General features: G+C 38.2%; 1 protein-coding gene across 1 annotated transcript in view; it reads right to left on the bottom strand.

The window, feature by feature from the left end:
- Positions 1-25047, bottom strand: part of sorcs3a (sortilin related VPS10 domain containing receptor 3a) — a 230070-nt gene that overhangs the window by 46151 nt on the left and 158872 nt on the right. The window contains exons 5-7 of the mRNA XM_059554602.1: positions 8592-8665; positions 7058-7122; positions 4887-5005 (exon numbers count right to left, since the gene is read on the bottom strand). Coding sequence (XP_059410585.1) covers positions 4887-5005; positions 7058-7122; positions 8592-8665 — 258 coding nt within the window. The remainder of the gene's footprint in view (positions 1-4886; positions 5006-7057; positions 7123-8591; positions 8666-25047) is intronic.

The following is a 25047-nucleotide window of genomic DNA, read 5'->3' as shown; positions in this document are numbered from 1 at the left end:
GGGTGCGGTCGTTACCTGGCTACGGGTGATGGTCACGATCGCTGCCTCACATGTCTGGGCATCGAGCACGCTGAGGTGGCTTTCGTGGATGAGTCATGTTCTCACTGCGGGAATATGACCATCTCGGAGCTGCGAACCAGGCTCGGTTACCTTCAGGGGGGCGGAGTCCCATTGCCGCGGCCGCGATCTGGGGCTCGTTCTGGCGGCCGACAGACGAGAACCACTTCCGGCAGTAGCGCGGGTGGTTTGAGGGTCACAGTGGTGGCAAACCCCGCAGGGAACCAACCCTCTGGGGACCACCACTCCTCTTGCAGTTTTCTCCCTCTCTGGGTTCCAGGAGGGCACGGAGAGTTGCGGACGGCCAAGCACCGGACCTCACTCATCCTCCTCCTTCGCCAGATGGCAGAAGCGGGCAGTTCGAGAGCGTCAACAAAGGCCCTACTCACGCACCCTCTGCCAACCCGTGGAACCAGGTGAGCCCTGCACCCCACACTCGCACCACACTCCGGCCTGCTCACAAGCCTCCGCTTCACTACAGTGAAAGCGTCCGATGCCCCTGTCTTACGGGAAGAGATCGCAGTCCTACTGGCGAAGGACGCAATAGAGCCGGTCCCTCCAGCCAATATGAGGACAGGGTTTTACATTCTATACTTCATTGTACCCAAGAAAGGCGGTGGGTTACGGCCGATCTTGGATCTGCGAGTTTTGAATCGGGCCCTCCATCGGCTACCGTTCAAAATGTTGACAAAGAAACGCATTTTCAGGTGTGTCCGTCCCCAAAATTGGTTTGCAGCGATCGACCTGAAGGACGTGTACTTTCATGTGTCCATCCTTCCGTGCCGCAGACCTTTTCTGCACTTTGCGTTCGAAGGACTGGCATATCTGTACAAGGTCCTGCCCTTCGGGCTGTCCCGGTCTCCCCGTGTCTTCACGAAAGTCACGGAGGCAGCTCTCGTTCCTCTCAGAGAGCAGGGTGTTCGCATTCTCAACTACTTAGACGATTGGCTGATACTAGCACAGTCTCAAGATCAGTTGTGCGAGCACAGGGATGTGGTGCTCCGGCACCTGAGCCTGTTGGGCCTTCAGGTCAGCTGGGAAAAGAGCAAACTCTCGCCGTGGCAGAGGATCTCTGTTCTCGGTATGGAGTTAGATTCGGTTGAACAGACAGCACTCCTATTACATATGAGACCGCTCCAGCACTGGCTTTATGGCTGAGTCCCGAGGTGGGCGTGGAAGCGTGGCACTCACCGGGTCCAAGTTACACCGGCCTGTCGCCAAGCCCTCACTCCTTGGTCAGATCTTGCATTTCTCTGGGTGCCCCTAGAGCAGATCTCCAGGCATGCTGTGGTTTACACGGATGCCTCCACCACCGACTGGGGGGCCATGTACAACGGGCATGCAGTCTCAGGGGTTTGGACGGGCCCGCAACTGCAGTGGCACATCAATTGCCTAGAGTTGTTAGCAGCGCACCTTGCCTTGAACCGTCTCAAAGGTCTCTTACGAGGCAAGCATGTGCTGGTCCGAATGGACAACACTGCGACTGTTGCGTACATCAACCGACAAGGTGGTCTGCGCTTTCATCACATGTCGCAACTCGCCCGCCACCTCCTCCTTTGGAGTCAGAAGGTTCTGAGGTCACTTCGTGCCGTTCACATTCCAGGCCTGCTCAGTCATACAGCCGACGAGCTGTCTCGAGCAATGCTCCCGGGAGAATGGCGACTCCATCCCCTGACGGTCAAGCTGATTTTGGAGGCTGTTCAGAGCTGCTCAGGTAGACCTGTTTGCTTCTCCAGAGACCTCTCACTGCCAGTTGTTCTACTCTCTGACCGAGGGAACTCTCGGCACGGACGTACTGGCACACAGCTGGCTGCGGGACCTACGCAAGTATGCGTTTCCCCCAGTGAGCCTTCTCGCACAGACACTGTGCAAAGTCCGGGAGGACGAGCAAGTCTTGCTAGTAGCGCCATGTTGGCCCATGCGGACCTGGTTCCTCGAACTAGTGCTCCTTGCGACAGCCCCTCCTTGGCCAATTCCTCTGACGAAGGATCTACTGACTCAGAGATGGGGCACCATTTGGCACCCGTGTCCAGACCTTTGGAAACTCCATGTCTGGTCCCTGGACGGGACGCGGAAGTTCTAGGTGACCTACCCCAAGAGGTAGCGAACACCATCACTTCGGCAAGAGCACCGTCTACGAGACACGCTTTCGCCTTGAAGTGGAACCTGTTCATCGAGTGGTGTTCTTCTCGCCGAGAAGACCCCCGAAGATGCCCGATTGCGGTCGTGCTGTCCTTTCTGCAGCAAGGGCTGGAGCGAAGGCTGTCTCCCTCCACCCTCAAAGTCCAGGTTGCTGCTATTGCTGCGTACCATGAACCCGTGAATGGGAAGTCTTTGGGTAAGCATGAACTCATCGTCAGGTTCCTTAGAGGGGCCAGGAGGTTAAATCCATCCCGGCCCCCCTGTATACCCTCTTGGGACTTGTCTCTAGTGCTTAAATCACTACAGCAGGGCCCATTCGAGCCTTTGCATTCAGTTGAGCTAAAGTCTCTTTCATTGAAAACTCTGCTCCTGCTTGCACTGGCCACCATCAAGAGGGTAGGGGACCTGCATGCATTTTCGGTCGACGATTCGTGCCTAGAGTTCGGGCCGGCTGACTCCCGGGTAATCCTGGGGCCCCGGCCTGGCTACATGCCCAAGGTTCCCACAACACCCTTCAAAGACCAAGTAGTGAACCTGCAAGCGCTGCCCCTGGAGGAGGCAGACCCAGCCCTGGCTTTGCTTTGTCCCGTGTGAGCATTAAGGTGCTACGTAGACCGGACACAAAGCTTCAGGACCTCAGACCAGCTCTTTGTCTGTTACGGAGGCCGGCAGAAGGGGAGTGCCGTCTCTAAGCAGAGGATGGCCCACTGGATTGTGGATGCCATAACCCTGGCTTATCAGGCTCAGGATGTGCCCTGCCCGTTCAGGTTGCGAGCTCACTCAACTAGAAGTGCTGCATCCTCCTGGGCGCTGGCTCGTGGCGCCTGGCTGACAGATATTTGTAGAGCTGAGGGCTGGGCGACCCCTAACACGTTTGCTAGGTTCTATAGCCTTCGTGTAGAGCCGGTATCCTCCTGTGTTCTCACCTCAAACGGGTAGTGGCACTGAGAGGCCCCGGTTAGTGTTGGCTTGCTTAAACTGCTCCAGAGTGTCCGTACTGTAGACCTGTTGAGATCCTCCATCACCCTAAGCAGCTGGACGTGGCGGAACGTCCGGCACCCGGCAATCATGATGTATCCGTGAGAACCATGGAAGGTTGGGTTCCATATTGAGACCTAAGCGGTACTCGTATGTGTATAGTCCACGATATAGCCTTAGAGCGCGTGTTTCCCCGGCAGACTTCTGCCTTCCCAAGAGGGTTTTTAATCACCTCAAATTTCTCCATATACTCCTAAACGGATGCTATATGTGTATTTGCCTCCGAGACCTCCCTCCGGAAGGATGGGGCTTCCGCAGCATCCCGGTTCCAAGCGGACCGGGTATGTTTTCTCAGTGTTATCCAATCTCACCCAGTGAGGTAGTGCTTTGACAATGGTGAGTGGAGCTACTTGTTCTGAGCCCCGGCCTTAACCTAATAAGGGTGCAGGCGGCTCGCACAGGGCACTGGAAGGGGCAGCACCCATGGCGCTTTGAAAGGGATCCCATATTCGTCGGTCACTGACGTGGTGTCGAGAGTGACCGACTGAAAGGGAACGTCTCGGTTACGTATGGTAACCCTCGTTCACTGAAGGAGGGAACAGAGACGCCACGTCCCGTCACCATGGATGCTGTACCGCCGCTGAGCTGCCGGTTTTGCTCCTCAGCAAAAAACTGGAATGCATTGAACCTGCTGCCTTCTTATACTCACGCAGTGATCAGCAGCAGCTGGATGCAATAATTGCATGCCAATGTGCATTGGCTCATTTAGTTTACACTCAAAGTAGATTGGTCTATCGAAGCGATATCACATATTCGACGGTCACCGACGTGGCGTCTCCTTTCCCTCCTTCAGGGAACGAGGGTTACCATACGTAACCGAGACGTTTCTCAATATGAATCTTTTGAATGAACAATTCAATGACAAATACTTTTTTTAAACGCTTTTAAAAAGAGGACATTGCGATATAGATACTTTTGTTTTGATCGCTACTGTAGAGAGAAGTGTTTATACCCATACTATAAAATTTTATCCCAGTACTTCTGTTATCTAAATGTTTTTAACATAAAAATAATTATGTGTGGTTGAAAAGACTGTGTTGCTCTTTCTGGATCACCTGCAGAATGAATGAGTAATTAACATGGGCAGCAACAAAACATGCTTCTCACGCTCCACTGACACTCCTGATGTGAAACATTCATAATAGACATACTGTAGCTGAATCGTTGTCATTCAGGAATAAGATCATGTGGGTGTTTTAATTGAGATCGCCATCTTTAAACGATTAATCTTGCAGCTCTTATGTAAACACAACAAATTGTTTTGCGAGGATTATTGTCACGTTCTCGCAAAACCAGTCGGATTGTGCCACGAGATCTCGTCACATCCCATATATATATGAGTGAAGTGACATTCAGCCAAGTATGGTGACCCATACTCAGAATTTGTGCTCTGCATTTAACCCATCCGAAATGCACACACACAGAGCAGTGAACACACACACACACACACACACACACTGTGAGCACACACCCGGAGCAGTGGGCAGCCATTTATGCTGCGGCGCCCGGGGAGCAGTTGGGGGTTCGATACCTTGCTCAAGGTTACCTAAGTCGTGGTATTGAGGGTAATTATAGTATAATAGGTAATTATATATTATATATGATAATATATAATTAATATAGTAAAGTAAGTGATTTCTAGTTCTTACCTGAACAAACACATATTCATCTTGAACCACAAGTGAGTTGGTCTCAATATAACCAGAAAATGGATATGTCCTACTGGATTCAGAGCAGGCTTGAGCTCTGCATGTCACATACTGACAATCTGTTTTAAGGAGAGACAGAAAGAGGATTCTAGACGTTAATTAGATTCTGATTCTGGGGGCATTGAGTCCAGCAACCTCTGACTGCTTCTAACCAGTGAGAAAAAGTAAGGCAGAGAGATTCCAGGTCCTGTATTAATCTGCTATCAGATGGTGTGTTTATCATTACGGTAATCCTGCCTAGCTGCCTGCGGGACTGGCTTTATCCTCATTCCAAAGCTCACAGTTTCTCTTCTCATCTCTTTTCTACGGTGGTCGAGAGAGCTCAACGCGCTGCACATTGCAAAACAAATGCAAATTGAAAAAACACCAGCAAATAAAACAAAAACATCTTCATCAGTTTGACAACACAAGTGCTACAAATCCGTCACAACACATGCATATAACGAAACGCACTGCAAAATCTCACAACACATGCATATAACGAAATGCGCTGCAAATCCTTCACAACACATGCATATTAAGAAACGCTGCAAATCATCACAACACATGCATATAACAAAACGCGCTGCAAATCCTTTACAACACATGCATATAACGAAACGCGCTGCAAATCCTTCACAACACATGCATTTTAAGAAACACTGCAAATCATCACAATACATGCATATAATGAACCGCGCTGCAAATCCTTCACAACACATGCATAAACGAAACGCGCTGCAAATCCTTCACAACACATGCATATTAAGAAACACTGCAAATCCTTCACAACACATGCATATAACGAAACGCGCTGCAAATTGCACTGACCACAATGGAAATGTTTCAAGGGGACCTCAAAAAGTGTCAGACCCGGCTTGGATTTGCTTATCGTGCAGTGGCTACTGGTTAGTGGAGTTGTTGGTGAATTGAAAGGTGAGTTATTTTTTTCATGGTGTTTTTTTAAACACCATGATTCCTTTATCTTTTGGATATTATTGCCTAAATAAGCTGAGTAATTACATGATTAAATGTAAAACGTTACTTAAGAAGGCTAACTTTTTATATCTTCAGCTAAATATAATTTCAAGGTTAATGAAAATAAATTTGCAATGCTTCATTAATTGTTTCTTAATGTGCTTGTGCTGTGAGGATTTGCAGCGTTTCTTAATTTGCATGTGTTGTGAAGTATTAGCAGGCGTTTCGTTGTATGCATGTGTTGTGTTGATTTGCAGCGCGTTTCGCTGCATGTGTTGTGATGATTTGCAGCGCGTTTCGTTATATGCATGTGTTGTGATGATTTGCAGCGCGTTTTGTTATATGCATGTGTTGTGAGGATTTGCAGAGCGTTTCGTTATATGCATGTGTTGTGTTGAATTGCAGCGTGTTTCGTTATATGCATGTGTTGTGAGGATTCGCAACACTTGTGTTGTCAAACTGATGAAGATGTTTTCTTCATTTGCTGATGTTTTTTCAATCTGCATGTGTTTTCTTAAGTTGCAGCGTGTTGAGCTGTCTCGGCCACCGTACTTTTCCTCCTCTAACATCAGGACTGAAGTAGGAGTGTACCGTAGATCAGTAGATGAGATGTAAGAGGAAGGGGTGGGAAAAAAGGGAATTCAAAATAACCTTATGATATGCAGTGAAGGAGCATTTCTTTGAATGGACGAGCGCACTAAAGAAATATACCTCTTCACTGAGCCACTTAGTCAGTATTTGAGTCTGAACGAGACTCTGAGTGAGACTGAATGAAAATACAGTTTGCTAAAGAACTGGGAAATGTTGTTTCAGAACGATTAGTATGAGTGAGGCATCAGCAAGATTCAGCTGACTCTTTCTTTTTTCAAATGAACCAGAGTGATTGAGGCATGAGCAAGGATTTGCCAGCATTTTCTTCAAATAAAAATGTTGAGTGAATAATAAAATGACTTACTCATAATACTCCAAACTTAGGAAAAATATGTTTTGAATTATTTATTTGTGATAATATAATATAATATAATAAGACCTGGGGTAAGTGTCTTTTTTAGCATACCTAATTAAAGATTTTAGTGACTGTTATGAATCAAATTTCGCATCACTAAGCTGACAGTGTTGGAGAATACAGACAGAGACAGAGAGAAGCAACTCACGTCCATCAGGAGTGTGGGCCTCCATGTGCACCAGATCTAACTCCTTGTCCAGACCGGTTACTGACCTGCATTAGACACACCAGAGCGACAAAAAAAATAAAAAATCCATAACAGATGTCTTACCGAAGGTCCATTTCAGCCAGCAAAGTGAAAAAAGAGTTGTGAGGTGCCACTTCCACAAATGCCACATGATGGGGAAAAGAATCAAAGCACAATTTACAGCTGTATCCAGAAGCGTGTCTAAAACCCATGTATTTGTAGGTGTATATTTGTGCATGATGGAGACAGTGAAGGAGTATAATGGAAATGAGAATGGTGACACCTGTTGGAAACATGACTGTGTGGTGCACCAGCCCTTAAACAACCCTACCATTAACTAGAGAGTGTCTTTTATAGCTCAAGTGGGCTGTACCCTTGTACCACTGAAGACAAACTTCTGAAAAAAAAAAAAAAAACTCACTAACAGTCTAAAACATTCCTCTGTGGTTAGCACTGAGTTACATATAATCTTAGTTACTTCCTGTGTGATTTGTACACTTTGGTAAGAAAGAATGTGGATGTATTTGTGTAAATGTCACATAAATACTGTTCTTGCTAAACTTAATCTTCCATTTTGTAATGTGTATAAAAAATAAAAATTAAAAAAGTCATGTTTCTGACAAAGTTGACAAAAGCCATTGTATAGATGTTCCATTCTCAGACAAGGGGTTACAAAGCTAGGCAACCTACTTCATGTAATAGAGTATATGACAGTTTAATTAAGGTTAATATGACCGGAGTCTAAATTAAAAGCTCAATGATTTAAAGTTTGAAAATAAAGAAATTCATAAAGAAAGACATCCGTACATATCAGAAATGTAATTTTATAGTTTAATGAAGGCAGCCAATAAAAGTGAGGCTACTTAGATAAAGCAAGTAGTAATATATCTCAATATGGCAACAAACTTCATGTAATATAGGATATGTAGTTTATGAAATTATTATTTCACACATTTTTGATCAAATTGCCCAGGCCTACAAGAGTTATACCATGTTGGTGTACATCATTTAAAGATTATTATTTTATTTTTTTTCAAAAGTTCTATCCATTTCTTTATGTGTAAAAATTTAAAGTCTAGATGCACTGTGGAGTACAATCCGTTTCTCTTTCACTCTCCTCAGCCATCTTTATGCCTCTCTTTTCTTTCCATCTTCCTCTGCCATTCTTATTCTCTCCCTTTCTTTTATTGTCTTGATACTGAATGGAGAGGAGTTGTGCAACAAAGGTCTTAGAGCTCAAACATCTTTGTGGTTTTCATCTCACGTCGACATAAACAACAGCCTCTGCATTTTCTAATCATAAAAGCAGGCAAAAATAGGACACAACTTTTAACCGTATCCATCTTCTCAATTGCTCAAACTCGTTTCACATATCACGAACGCATCAATGTCAACCATCACTCGACTAAACTCTCCTTGTTCGCCCATAAAATTGTAAGTTAGTGACATCGTGTGTGAAATGGAGATGAGGTGTGATTGTGAATGTATCACCTACCAGTAGAAGCGATTCGGAGTCACTCGCTCGTGAACCAGCTGCCACTTTCGGCCAAAGTCAAATGAACTATACAGCTGAGAAAAAATAAAAAAGAGAGATAGAGAAAAAAGACAGAGGCAGCCATTAAAAACTGGCAGCCATTAAAACATGCAATCATTCGCTCTGTTAAGTTAAAGCCATGTAACCATTTAAAGCCAGATTTTTCTCATCTCAGTTAAGAGCCTTTTCTCTGAATATAACTGATTTGTCATTGTGATTTGTATTTCATTATACAGCTGTGCTTTTCAAAGGACTGAGCAAAAAAGCATAGTCTTGAAATCAGTTTTCATGAGTTAAAGAGAGCACGATTATGGAAAATGGAATACATATTTATTTCACATAAACACAGTGAAGGGGATCACATCATAAGGAATAGTATATATATATATATATATATATATATATATATATATACAGTACAGACCAATAGTTTGGAAACATTACTATTTTTAATGTTGTTGAAAGAAGTTTCTTCTGCTCATCAAGCCTGCATTTATTTGATCAAAAATACAGAAAAAACTGTAATATTGTGAAATATTATTACAATTTAAAATAATAGTTTTCTATTTGAATATACTTAAAAAAATTATTTATTCCTGTGATGCAAAGCTGAATTTTCAGCATCATTACTCCAGCCTTCAGTGTCACATGTAACATCCAGTCTATCACATGATCATTTAGAAATCATTCTAATATTCTGATTTATTATGAGTGTTGGAAACAGTTCTGCTGTCTAATATATTTGATGAATAAAAGGTTAAAAAGAACTGCATTTATTCAAAATAAAAAAAAATCTAATAATATATATTCTAATAATATATTTTCTTTACTATCACTTTTTATCAATTTAACACATCCTTGCTGAATAAAAGTATTGATTTTATTTTAAAAAAAAAGAAAGAAAAAAAAATTGCTGACCCCAAATTACTGACCAGTAGCGTATATTGTGATTACAAAATATTTATATTTTAAAAACATAGCTTCTTTTTTTTTTTTTTTTTTTTTTACTTTTTATTCATCAAAGTATCCTGAAAAAGTATGACATGTTCTGAAAAAATATTAAGCAGCAGAACTGTTTCCAACGTTGATAATGAATCATCATATTAGAATGATTTCTAAAGGATCATGTGATAATGAGCCTAAAAATTCAGCTTTGCATCATATAAATAATTGATAATTTAAAGTATAATACATTTAAAAACAATTATTTTAAATTGTAATAATATATCACAATATTACTGTTTTTTCTGTATTTTTGATCAAATAAATGCAGGCTTGATGAGCAGAAGAAACTTCTTTCAAAAACATTAAAAATAGGAATGTTTCCAAACTTTTGGTCTGTACTGTATATATATATATATATATATATATATATATATATATACTGTACTATATAAATGCATTTGCCAAATATTTGACAAAAACAAATTAATAGACTTTAATTAAATGTCTAGTTGTTTGTTTTGGAAATACATGTAATAATATATTATATTTTTAATCACAAAATACATACTGAATTGATCAAAAGTGACAAAGGATTTATTTTTCAAAAAAGAATGGTGTCTTTGAGATGCATTCCGACAATATATCAGACAAATTATATTTATCCAAATACTATCTTTCCAAATCTCTGCTATGCATTATTATGGCTCAAAATCTCCTACAACAGACTGATACAAGAGAAGACACCTGGCGGAAGTTAAAAGCACAGATCATTCGCGGTTCAGCAGTTACCTGGAGCAAGCAGTGCGTGAAACACAACACACATTAAAATGTGTCCAAATGGAATTATTTGGACTTGAAGCTTCAAGGTGAATCTCAAGGGAATCCTAATGGCTGAGATGAGTCCATTCAGGTCTGGAGGGAATTCATTTAGAAGTTTCTGCTCCACTATGTGCTCTAGTCAGTAGCCATGGAAAAAATATACCTTCAATCTCCAGAGATTTCAAGAGCCGTTAGGAAGGCAGATCTCAAGCTAAGGTCAGTGGACCCCAGAAGTCTATCTCAAATAGCTAGGGTGTCCGAAGAATCTTTCTGTATTGTGCAAGCTATATGAACGCAACAGCAGACTCACATTTTACCATCTAGGTTTCTCTTTCATTTCCTCCACAGATATTTCTAATAAAGCATTTAACCATTAAACCAAACCACTGAGCTCTGAAAAGTGAGATGCAGGTTCATAAACAGTTATGAAAATATGAAATGGATCCTTGTTCAAAAAAGTTAGCGACAACCTAGAGGGATTATTATTATTTTTTATTCTGTATTCTGAGACATATTTCAATGTAATTCTATGTGCATTAAAAAAAGACAAAATGGAAAAGTGTCAAGTGTGTCGTGGAGTAGTCATCCTTGTTCAAATCTTTAAATGAACAGACAAGAGTCAAAAAACGTCTGAAGATTGCATTGTACATCTCGACAAGTCGCTAAAAAAGACAGAACAAAGACAGTTAGCATCAGAAGCTGTTTACTGACTGGAGCCATCACACTGATGCTCAATAACAGGACTGATGCTTTTGATGAGATCTGAAAAGACTTTCTGAGAAGATTGCCCCCAATCACTGAATCTAACCCAGAAATACACAGAGTTCAAAGAGGTTCAAGTACAATAAGAATCCAAATACCTAGAGCAGACAAGTCAGTTCAGTTTAATTAGATTGTATTATTCCTAAAGTGACTCTTTACTTCTATATATGTGCAACATATAGTAATAAGGTCTAGCAGTTAACAGGGTTATTATTGCTAATTATGACTAAAATTATTCAAGAAATGTGTTTATCGAAATTAAGCTGGAATAAAATACACATATTAAATGAAAAAAATAATAATAATAATAATTAGAAAAGTTGCCAAGTTTAAACACTAAATCTATCTGGAAACAAACAAAAACTGAATTAAACCTAAATAAGTAAATAAATTAATCATAAATAGCCTATTAAAAACGGTTTGCCTATTAAAATTACAACAGCACATACCAAAAAAAAAAAAAAAGAAACACTAGAATTAAAATAAAAACATGATAAACTATGTAAATAAAAATGTAAAATTTAAAAAAAATTAACAAACCTAAAAAAGCATATAAATAATATAAATATTTGATGAAAACTAAATTACATTAAAAGTAGAAATGTTGCAAAGGACTTACATTATTATTGTCATCAATAACAATAATAAAAATAATAATAATACAAATGTAAAAAGCACATACCAAACAAATACAAATATACTAGAAATAAAATATAAGAAAATAAATATTAATAATAAAAATACAAGTTCTTCAAAACATTTATAAATAAATAAAAGTGCCAGCTGGAAGCACAAATTTGACGGAAAATTGCATACTGGGATGATATTTGTGGAAAATGTTGCATAATTAGAGGTAATGTAAAAATACTGCAAACAAAACCTTTTTAAAACTACAAAAAAAAAAAAAAACATGCTTTCAAATATAGTTCACATTGAGGTACTGACACATTTCTCATTCCTGATGCAAATTCCATCTTAAATTATGTTCCGCCCTTATATTCCATAATTTCATGTCCCCTCCATCTCTCTCCATCCTAATAAAACAGGCAAAAATGCTAAAATCAAAAATAGTACTATAACCACAAATAAAAAAATAAAAAAAATAAAAAAATAAATGCTTCTTGTGGAATGAGTCGAAGTGAGTGGGCAGTAGGAGAACAGAATGTATACTCAGATCCTATGACCCATTCATTACCAGAAGCAGAAGTTTAATGCTAAACATATTGAACATACTGTCAAAGAAGTGCAGAAAGACCCCGTACTGACTCTAAACATCCCACCAGCCTGCTACATGACATATGAATGCCAGCATGACCCCTACAAGTTGCTAAACACATGGCCTAATTTCCACTGCTCTAATTGTGTTTCTGCATGCCCAGGCGCACAATTAATGGCAAAGCCTGGCGCGTTCCTATTACACTGATTGATGCCACTGTTGATCGGCCCCCTGCCGGGAATAGAATGTTGTTATTCTAGTCCTACAGTGAGAAGGCACCGACCCAGTCAAGCTCTGCCCTATTTCAACTAAGATTCTTTATAATTACTGACGGCTAATGGAGAGAGAGTAAAAAAGAGGACAGAATTAAAAAACTAATGTTCCTGTGAACAGTTCCTTGAAGGAAAAACACTAGATTAACAGTTTATAATACACACATATATATATACACACATATATATAGCTGTCTCTGTATGAATTGAAAGACAGTAGTTTGTTAAGACAGTGAGTATATATAGTGAACCCAAAATGTATTTGGACAATTATGTCATGCTTAATAGAAGGCTATATGAATTTTATTGAACATCACACTAATGCACATGTTCCACTAAGGATTGACAACTACAAAGTGTTCAAATGAGTGACATGACGTGACATTCAGCCAAGTATGGTGACCCATACTCAGAATTTGTGCTCTGCATTTAACCCATCCGAAGTGCACACACACAGAGCAGTGAACACACACACACACACACTGTGAGCACACACCCGGAGCAGTGGGAAGCCATTTATGCTGCGGCGCCCGGGGAGCAGTTGGGGGTTCGATGCCTTGCTCATGGGCACCTAAGTCGTGGTATTGAAGGTGGAGAGAGAACTGTACATGCACTCCCCCCACCCACAATTCCTGCCGGCCCAGGACTCGAACTCACAACCTTTCGATTGGGAGTCCGACTCTCTAACCATTAGGCCACGACTTCCCTTAAATTAGCTTATTTGCCTTAATTTTGAACTATTCAAAATTGTTAATGTACAACACGTCGCATTAAAGATAGATAGATAGATAGATAGATAGATAGATAGATGACTCATTTATAGTAGCTTGTTTCATTCTTGAATCAAACTGAGTTTTTGAACGAATCGATTGAATCAATGGCTGTCAATGATTCAATGAATTTTTCAATTGAAACTTGCTGCTACCTACTGATATAATATGTTGCTCAACCTGTAGATATAGTCACTAATTAATGCACACATCAGCACTCTGTCAGGAACTACTCATTTATACTAGACTATATTAGGGCTGAAACGATTCCTTGAGTAACTCGAGTAACTCGATTACAAAAAATGATCAAGGCAAATTCCTCTGCTTCGAAGCCTCTTTTAATTTATTTTAAATCTCACGTCAGGTTCTTTCGCAATGATTTTTTAATGTGCCGCAACGCGTTTACGTCACCCACAAAGCGGAAGGAGACACAAGTGCTGGGTCCGAAATCGCATACTGCAAGAAGTCAGCAGTGTTTTGATTTGAGGACGCGGGCAAACGTAAAGAGAACATCGTGGTGTGTGTCCATTGCAAGATAGAGCTGGCATACCACAACTAGGGCCCTATGATTTCGGCGATGCAGAAAATGCGGAATCCATAAAAACGGAATTTACAGTTTAACGCGGAATGGCACGGAATTTGCCAAATTTTGAATGAATTAATCAAAAATAGGTCATTGCACTTACATCAAATTATCACACACACTGAAGCGCGCATGACGCTCGCGGTGATTTCAGCGTCTGCTGTCTCACTAAATAAGGACGTGAACACATGAACAACATCTCCAGAACTGCTCTGACTGTCACTTAATGAGCATTTGGCGTTTGATTTAAGTAAAACTAGCGTCACATCACATACACAGAACTATAAAGGTACATCAACCCATCAAAATAAAAGTCCGGTTTAGTTTAAAAACAATTATTTGCCAGATATGTATTACTATTGTTCAGCAGAATGTACATAGCCTACTACTACTAAAAAAAAAAATCAAACATTCTTTTTTTTATGGTTTAATCACAACATTTCTTAGTAAATCCCCTTTGTTTACCAAAAAGCTAAGTTTGCTTAATTTTCAATAATTAAAATAAATAAAAATAAAATAAAATAAATTAATGTTTCATGTGTTTAATGTTTAATGTGCATCTCAGAAAATGCTTTATTTAAAACCCCAACTGAATGGCCCTTAAATTCATCCTTCAACTTTATTGTCATTGTACACAGTACAAGCACAGACAGAGAAACAATGGGTAATAATTAAATGATTATTTTTGATGTATGCATTGCATTCTATGCATTTAAAAAAATAAATAAAAAAATATATATAAAAAAGGAAACTTAGTTGTTCATTTTAAGAGACCCAGGAGTCTTATTTTCTCTTCCATAATTAATATTGCACTTTAATTAAGCAAAAACACATTTTACCGATTACTCAATTAATCGATGGAATTTTTGGTAGAATACTCAATTACTAAAATATTCGATAGCTACAGCCCTATATAAATTAATAAACTTTAAAATATATCCAGCCTTCATTAATTGGAAAGATCCAGTGGCAGTGGAATCTGTTATTTAGATAGTGTTTCTCTGTAAAATACTCCCTGATGTGCAAAATACTTTGACTTGTTTTTTTTTGTTTTGTTTTTTAATGGGAAAACATCTTCATCACTTGAACTTCATCAAACAGGAGTATTCGTTTTCCGACAAATTTTTAGACCTTTCAAAACAAGTGCTTAATCAGATCAAATCTCAAATTGTCCCAGGACTTTCATATTTAACACAATCTGTCCAAATACGTGGGACAGGGCAGACTGGCGAGCCTCGTATATATCCCTCGTCGATGTAAGCGCCTATGGACCACTGGGTCTCTCATAAGCGTGGACGTTGACATATTGTGCCGCTGGGTGAGCTCAACCTGTAGTCATTCATCAGCCGGATGACATGCTCAATTTTAAAAGCTCGGAGCTGTCACAAAGTCGGCTTCATAGCTTCCCACTTACATCAATAAATCACTAGCTGCAGCAAGGACCCACTGCTGACAGTCGGTGACTGCCAACAGGGAGACTTTGGGCCCTTCTAATAGGAGGTGAGGGGAACAGGGAGAGGAGAGCTGATTTTAATAATGTACTTATAATGAAAAAGAAAATCTATAGCACGTATTTGCATAACGCCCTGAACACTTGGATCATTTCCATTAAATTGTGATGGAGAGAGGAGGGAGTATCAGGCATGGACTGCTGGAGGAGGAGGGTGAGGAAGAACCATGCCAGAAAAAGACAGGAAATAAGAAATACCATTTAATATAATGGAATAAGAAAGCAATTCATCTGGTTATGTTTTAGAGACACGTGAAACAAACGGCAGCAGTTTGTAAAAAAAAAAAAAAAAAAGTGACAAAACTGATGAAACTGCTGAGTTTAGGTCTTGCTTGTCTCAAGTTAACTTACAGAAGAAATAAACTGCATATTCACAAATGGAAGCCCTGGAATCAACCAATCAGAACAGAGCATGTTTACATTTGTTCACATCATTGGCATCCAGATAACTGATTGGAGCTTTTTTTCCACTGCAATATTCAAATTTTTCCTGCATGTTTAATTGACATTACTGGCAGTGTTGGGGTAGTTACTAAAAAAAAATTAATTAGTTACTAGTTACTTCTGTAAATTGTAATGCGATTACTTTACTAGTTACTGCATTTGAAAAGTAACTTCACTACTCATTACTTTCCTTTTTTTAGGGCCCTATAAAATCCGTTTTAATTTTTCTCAACTTCTTTTTAATGGTTACATTTAATTGTATTCATCAAAAAGCATGTCTAATTAATTTAATTCATAACACTTATACATTTTCACAGCAATTTATTAAAAGTTTAACAAAAATTACATGTTTAGGGCCCTATGAAATGTTTTATTTTTTCTTCACCATGTTCTATTTTTTTAGCATGTGTAATTATTTAAATGCATAAAAACAACTTCATTTATTACATTTTCTTAAAATAGCCTTATGAAATGTTTTTTTCCCCTCAGAAATTCTGTTGTGTATTTACATTTTTCTGGTTATCAAATGAAGGCATAAAACATTCATTTCGATTTTCTTTTAAATATAAATTGCATTTCTTTTTTCTTCTTCTGAGAAATATTTTTTTCAATCTGAGTATGAACAACAAACACAAACTATGCAGCATATAGTAAAAACAATTGCACAAATTGTCTTCAAGAATACAGTGCAAAAAGAGTGCAAATGATTCGCAAACTACACACAAAATGAGTGAGAAATGTTCAGAGTGCAACATAAAAAAAAATAGTGCAACTATCTTTATGAACTGTATAATTATATAATGATTTACATAGTATGAATAATATAAATGATCAATCCGTTGGCTGTAATCTGTGTGAGAATCGATTTTACCGGGACATCGCCTAACGACTCAAGACATAAATACCAGTGCTTTATCAGATATGTACCACTGTTTCATTCTTGTTTTTGATTTGTTTTGTCAAAGTACTCTGTTGAGTGTTTTTTGTGCTTTTTCGGAGAGTTTTCTCATGCAAATGTGTTATTGTGTGTTTGTATTCATGCACTCACGACAGACTTTACTTTCACTTTGTTTTCGTTCATTTTCCAAAGCAGTAGGCTATGTTAAGTAGTACAACCCGAATTCCGGAAAAGTTGGGACGTTTTTTTAATTTTAATAAAATGAAAACTAAAAGACTTTCAAATCACATGAGCCAATATTTTATTCACAATAGAACATAGATAACATAGCAAATGTTTAAACTGAGAAAGTTTACAATTTTATGCACAAAATGAGCTCATTTCAATTTTGATTTCTGCTACAGGTCTCAAAATAGTTGGGACGGGGCATGTTTACCATGGTGTAGCATCTCCTTTTCTTTTCAAAACATTTTGAAGACGTCTGGGCATTGAGGCTATGAGTTGCTGGAGTTTTGCTGTTGGAATTTGGTCCCATTCTTGCCTTATATAGATTTCCAGCTGCTGAAGAGTTCGTGGTCATCTTTGACGTATTTTTCGTTTAATGATGCGCCAAATGTTCTCTATAGGTGAAAGATCTGGACTGCAGGCAGGCCAGGTTAGCACCCGGACTCTTCTATGACGAAGCCATGCTGTTGTTATAGCTGCAGTATGTGGTTTTGCATTGTCCTGCTGAAATAAACAAGGCCTTCCCTGAAATAAACGTTGTTTGGAGGGAAGCATATGTTGCTCTAAAACCTTTATATACCTTTCAGCATTCACATAGCCTTCCAAAACATGCAAGCTGCCCATACCGTATGCACTTATGCACCCCCATACCATCAGAGATGCTGGCTTTTGAACTGAACGCTGATAACATGCTGGAAGGTCTCCCTCCTCTTTAGCCCGGAGGACACGGCGTCCGTGATTTCCAACAAGAATGTCAAATTTGGACTCGTCTGACCATAAAACACTATTCCACTTTGAAATAGTCCATTTTAAATGAGCCTTGGCCCACAGGACACGACGGCGCTTCTGGACCATGTTCACATATGGCTTCCTTTTTGCATGATAGAGCTTTAGTTGGCATCTGCTAATGGCACGGCGGATTGTGTTTACCGACAGTGGTTTCTGAAAGTATTCCTGGTCCCATTTAGTAATGTCATTGACACAATCATGCCGATGAGTGATGCAGTGTCGTCTGAGAGCCCGAAGACCACGGGCATCCAATAAAGGTCTCCGGCCTTGTCCCTTACGCACAGAGATTTCTCCAGTTTCTCTGAATCTTTTGATGATGTTATGCACTGTAGATGATGAGATTTGCAAAGCCTTTGCAATTTGACGTTGATGAACATTGTTTTTAAAGTTTTCCACAATTTTTTTACGCAGTCTTTCACAGATTGGAGAGCCTCTGCCCATCTTTACTTCTGAGAGACTCTGCTTCTCTAAGACAAAGCTTTTATAGCTAATCATGTTACAGACCTGATATCAATTAGCTTAATTAATCACTAGATGTTCTCCCAGCTGAATCTTTTCAAAACTGCTTGCTTTTTTAGCCATTTGTTGCCCCCGTGCCAACTTTTTTGAGACCTGTAGCAGGCATTAAATTTTGAAATGAGCTAATTAAGTGGATAAAAGTGTAAAATTTCTCAGTTTAAACATTTGCTATGTTATCTATGTTCTATTGTGAATAAAATATTGGCTCATGTGATCTGAAATTCCTTTAGTTTTCATTTTATTAAAATTTAAAAAACGTCCCAACTTTTCCGGAATTCGGGTTGTAATTCAAAAGACTACTTATTGGTTTAATATGGGAGAGTTTGAACCAATCTGGGCACGGGGTGGGACTAAGCATCACCAATCATTTCTGTTTGGCTCAGAGGAACGAAAGCATTGGTTTCTTCTGACGAATCAATGTTGTCAAAATGCGATGATGTAATCACGTACACTATGGTGCCTCTAAGCGCTAAGATCAATCGTTATCGGGAAACCCAGCCCAGAACTTTACACACAGGCAAACATGGCATGTGTAACGCAGGAAAGCGTGTTCCTATAGTCTAGTAAAGTAGTGTAGTTACCAATATTATTAGTGTAATGCGTTACTTTACTTCGTTACCCAAAAAAGTAATATCGTTACTGTAATCCGTTACTTTGTAACTCGTTACCCCCAACACTGATTACTGGGGTTCTCATTATAGTTGGGTAAACTTCAATACTTCAATGAATGTAAAATGCAACAAATTAACAAAAAACACACACACACACATATATATATATATATATTATATGTTCCCATTTGACTGTGATTTTTATAACTTTACAAAAAGCAAAGAAATATAGAATGATTGACTGGGGAAGTCATGGCCTAATGGTTAGAGAGTTTGACTCCTAACCTTAAGGTTGTGGGTCCGAGTCTCGGGCCGGCAATACCATGACTGAGGTGCCCTTGAGTAAGGCACCGAACCCCAACTGCTCCACCGGTGTGGTAGCATAAATGGCTGCCCACTGCTCCAGGTGTGTGTTCACTACTGCTGTGTGTGCACTTTGGATGGGTTAAATGCAGAGCACGAATGCTGAGTATGGGTCACTGTAGTATATGTCACTAAATTGGTCAGAACAGAAGATGTCAAATTTAGCCTCCTTTAGCCATTACATTAGAAACAATTAGTGTTAACTTTCTTTTTTTTAAATTCATTTGACATCTTTCTTTTTGTTGTAGTTTAAAGTCCATGTAATTGAATACAAAGTATAGTGTTATAAATGCATATCACATCTTAGATCTATTGCCATGTTTCTACACTATTTATAACATTAGCCAATCACAGCTGAGTATGTGAATGCAACGGGCAATCAGAGAGACGTTTAAATCAGTCACTGGGTAAAATTCCACTCAAAATGTTTTGTTCAGAACTTTTTATTTTAGTTCAGGTTCCTGACAAAAAATGGAGTGTTATTTCCATTCATGTGAAATTTGTTTTTTTTTCATATAACATTTATCATTTAGAAATAATAACTAATTTCAAGTAAAGCTTTAAGAAAATTAGGTGGTAGTTATGAGTTTTTCTAATAAATAAGTAATCAGACAAATGTACGGCTGGTCAAATGTGTTAATGAATATTAACACGTTAAGAATAAATAAATGTGATGATGCCAGGACAGTTCACTGAATTTCAACACTAACAGCTTGGTCTCTAGAAGCTAGGCATTCAGGATCTTAGAGATCTCCGGAGTTTTTAAATGATCTGTCAAGCACAAAATGTTTATGCTAGCAAGGCAGATGGCAAGATTAGCCCAATTTATGACTGAAATTAGCAGCAGGAGGACACATTTAGCTTGCTCATGTGTGATTTCCAAGGGACTCAGTTTGACTAAATCCAAAAACAATAACTAGCTGGCTAAATTCAAAGATGCAGGTAATTAAGAGAGTTTTTTTTATGCACACCCATTTATTTTTGGGATAGCAAATACAGATGTTTATCCATAGATTACAAAGATTACATTTATATAAAAACAGTTCTGAATTTCAGAGTTTACTGAATTTAGTCATTACACTATTTACAAAAAAAAAAACCTTTGACCATTAAAATAGTGACTTTTTATTTATATTTTACTTTTCCTTATTATACATTTTGTAAATCCAATTTGAATGGATTTGTAATTTATATATATACATTTTCCATTTCTCTTCTAAGCTTCTGCTAAGCTGAGACAATCCATTTAATTAATCTATTAAAAAAATGATCAGACAAGTGTTCACATGCATAAAAAAAAAAAAAAACACGAATTTTCGGCTTCCCAAATGAAGTGCTGACCTGCCCTACAGAGAAGAAGGAGAATGAGCCAGAAAGAGTAGGTTATGGAATTATGGAAATGAGCAACCAAGTGTTATTGTTCCTGCGTCTGGCCATTTTCATAATTCACTTTTATACCGGCTAATTGCGTTAGCTTTACATTCCTGATGCACTTCTGTACAGCACTCTAAATCATCAGGCGTCCATTGGAGATCACTTGCGAGGGCAATAGCTGCACTTATCCTTTCGTTCTTCATTTCCCTGTCGAGCTATAAGCACGCTCAGCGATCATGATCCTGAGACATAGGCAGAAGGTAGCATGGTGAAATATATGCAAATCATGCATCAGTGTTGTTTGGAGTTGGGGTTATCTTTGACACCCAGGCCCCTAACCGTGCACTTCTCTAAACCTTCACTCAAGTTTGCCAAAACTGTTTGCAAGCTTTCAGAGGTATAGTTCTTGTTTCTTCAACTAGACAGTTCAGTTCTTCCCTGTGGACTTTGAAAGTAAACTTGAAGTGAAATAAAGTTGAAGTTTACAGTGTCTGACAGCTTATATATTTATAATTCTAACAAATGTCATTTCCGTGTCAAATTATACATTGCATTTAACGGCATTCTGTGATGGAGATGACATTTTTTAAATAAAATGACAAATATCTTGTCTTGTTATTGCTAAATTCAACTCTTATATCAACTCAAGCATGCTCTGAAATGGTAACCAAACGCTCTCAAAATCAATTAATGATAATTATTATAAGTATTGTTATAAATAATAAATAATAAGTCACAAAAGTTAATGCTAGTTGATGCATTATCTAATACTAACTAAAAATAAGCATTACAGTTTTTTAATGTAATAATTATTATGAATATTTGTTAACACTGGGTATTAAAAATAAAACATAATGTTTATTTCTATTTCATGTTAGCCCAGGCTCATTAAATAATATTACCAGAAATTATTTGCATTAGGAACTTCAATCAATCAATAAAACTTTAGAAGTATTTTTAAATTTTAACATTACAAATTACATTTTTTTTTTAAATAGCAAATATAAATGTAATAAATGGTGGGAAAATAAAAAGTGTTTGTCTGAATAAGGTCTGAATCAAGGTACATATAATAGTAGTTGCAAGGTAGTGAAAGTCAACTTTGATTGTTCCTAATAAACTGTTTAAGTGCACTCACAAGTGGATATTAAATTATGTTATGGGATAATTAAAAATATTCTAAATAAACTACAAACATAATATTATATAATTTATTTTGTTCTCACATTCTTTCTTGTAACTCTTCCCTCTCAGTGGCACAGATGACTGAAAGGCTCATTATGCAGCTCATTATGCAGGCCTTTGTCTTCTCAGGTGTAAATCACGATGATATTCATGATAGTAGACACCTACTCGCATATGACTTTTACCAACAAAAAGTGTCTTAGAAATTTTAAATCAATATATTGTTTTCTGTAAGTGAGTAAACAAGATGATTTTCACATCATTTAGAAAGAAAAATTGTAGGCTACAAGCTCCAGTTCTCAAAAATCCCGGGAACCATTGTTCTGTATTTGTTTTATGGCCTTATTCAAGTGATTTAACATTTTTAGTTTTTCAATAACCACGCATAACATTTTTTTCTCAAAAACACAATCATGTACATACCTGCTGCTCACATATTATTATAGCACAGTTTGTGCTGATTACAGTGAGATTAGACTTTAGCCATTTAGATGTGTATAAGAAACACATCAAAAAAAGCACAAATGTCAGGGCATGACAAAACTTCTCCAGGCCCCAAAAATACCATTAGACTCCAGGGGGTTAAGTAGTTTGTTCTAGGTTGAAATGTCACATTTTTTTTTTTTTTGAGTTTGCTATGACCATCATATCAAACCAGGTTCAGGTAAGATCAGAGAGCATCTGTGCATCGCTGTGGGGCAACAGTTGATGGGGTGGTATAATCTGCCCAATGAGCCAGTCAGCCCATGGAAATTAATGAATTGATCCGGTTATTATGGGCACTTTATCAAAGGCATAGTCCTCCAGAATCCTGTCTGGCACAGCGTCGTGCCCCTCCAAAGCAAATGAGGTAACCACAGGAAATCACAGAAGTAGAATATGAAAAGAAATAGCTGTTTTTACTACTGCTGAAAATTGTTTCTTTATTAACACATGTTTACTGGTGCACAAACCTTGGCTTATTACTGAAGCAGAAAAAAAATAAGTTATTTAATAGTAGTTTAAAAGAGAAAGTGATATTTCTGTGTATTTCTAGTGAAAATAAAAGGTACTGCAAAATGAAGTCTCAATGTTTCTGAAACATTACCATGCGAGTATATTTGTCCACAATATTAGTACATTTTATATTATTATTATTATTATTGTTATTATTATTATTTTAAAATGTTTTCTATTGTAATATATTTTAAAATGTATTTTATTTCTCTTTATTTTTGAAAATAAAATCTTAGTGTCATGGTTTCTTCAAAAAAAAAAATAATAATAATAATAATATTAATAATGTGTTAATAAATTGTAATAATTATTATTTCTCCACTAAACCATTTTTAAGTTGCTGGGGTATATTTTTAGCAATAATATACTGTTTTACTGTATATTGATCAATTTAATTCTTCCTTGGTCAGCATATGAGAGTACTTAACAAATCTTAATTATTTCCAAACGTTTTTCCAGCTTAAGTGCCCTGATTAACTCTGCTACTACTATGTATGTAAAACAAATACAAAGGCACACAAAACTATTAGTCCTCATGAATATTCTGATAAGCTAAACGGCCTCTTGGCTTGGCACTGCAATTGGGGTTTCCACATTAAGGGAAGTTCAGAACGCCTGGGAGGCTCCGTCAGGAGGCATTCACGCGAGACATGAAGAGGGAGGTTAGACACAGCGAGGTGACAGGCGGGAATCCGGCTAAAGATATGCGCCATCTGGATGAGCAGTGAGCTGAGAAATGCAGCTCTAACAGCACTGAAACAACTGACTTCAACTGAGGTAAAGGTGCACACGAACACACACGGGCCTCACTCACACACTCAAAGAGAAGTCATGCAGGGACCTACAGAGTTTGAGAGAGGATTACACACAGAGCTGATGGAGCGCATGCACATGTTTACTACGGTTGCTCATGCTTACATCATGATCCATGATGTACAAAAGGCTATTATATATTTTGATTATAGACGCAGCTAAATGCCTTTGTTAAGCACGGCATGCAGCGATCTCTCTGCCAATCTCTCAGCTATGAATATATTGCAAATACTGCACGCACTTAAAATGGTTACCTCATATAATGTAATTCAAATGTAAACCACTTTAATAAAAATCATATAGGCCCTGATATGAACAGTTCAAAAGTCTTTATTTATTGCAGTTTTGGTTATCAAGAAACCTTTTTTATTATTAATATTGAAAACAGTTGTGCTGCTCAGTATTTTTATATAAACTGTGGTACTTTTTTTTCAAAATTCTTTGATGAAAATATTGCTCAAAACAACAGCATTTATTTGAAATAGCTGAATTGCTGAATATTTTTAGACCGCTATTAGCAAAAGACGGAATTGCAACTTGTTGTTAAACAATGGTAGACCTGAGAATAAAAAAAAAAACCATTAAATAAAACAAATTAAATAAAAACATTACATTAAATAAAACAAATAAAATAAAAATATAAATAATTACAAGATACAAATTTTGTACAATTTTAAAGTTAAAATAAATAAATACGATTAAACTTTTAAATAAATAAATAAATAAATGTAAACGGACATCACATGCAATTACACAGTAAGGTAGAAGGCTTGTGTGCGTCTGCTATTTCACCCAACGTAATCCTCTAAAAGGGCACATTTAGTGCTACACGCCAGATCTTCCTTGCAAAGTCATTCTGCATTACTAATCAAAGCAATGAGGAATAAAAGGTGGCATTCTAGGCTTAAATGACGTGATCCCATGCGCTCAGCATTAAGAGACACAAATCCATCTACTTCAGTTAGACATGGTGTGTATTACAGCCGGTAATCTCTCGCTCAGCTTCTCCAGAACCGAGGAGTCATCCACCGAGACACAGTTCACGCTATTACTATTTACACTACGTGCTGCTACTAATTCTGGTTTTGCGGCAACAGCACAAATGACACTAAAAATCTTAATCTTGTAAAGTTTACCCTTCTCCCACGGTCTTCTATTTCCAGCATCGTCCCTGTAGCATCAAAGCTAGCTTTTGCAAAAGTTACGATTGTGTGCAGAATAATTAACGGCATACATTTGCATCGTTAGCTGGGCTTAAGTCAAAGAATGTTTGCGTATTTAGGAGTAAAAGAATGCTAGACTCTCAATGAGGTAGTTGTTCCC

This window comes from Carassius carassius, chromosome 7 (genome assembly GCF_963082965.1).
Source record: "Carassius carassius chromosome 7, fCarCar2.1, whole genome shotgun sequence".
Taxonomy (NCBI): Eukaryota; Metazoa; Chordata; class Actinopteri; order Cypriniformes; family Cyprinidae; genus Carassius; species Carassius carassius.
The sequence above is the reverse complement of the archived record's forward strand: the minus strand, read 5'-3'. Positions and strand labels throughout refer to the sequence as shown.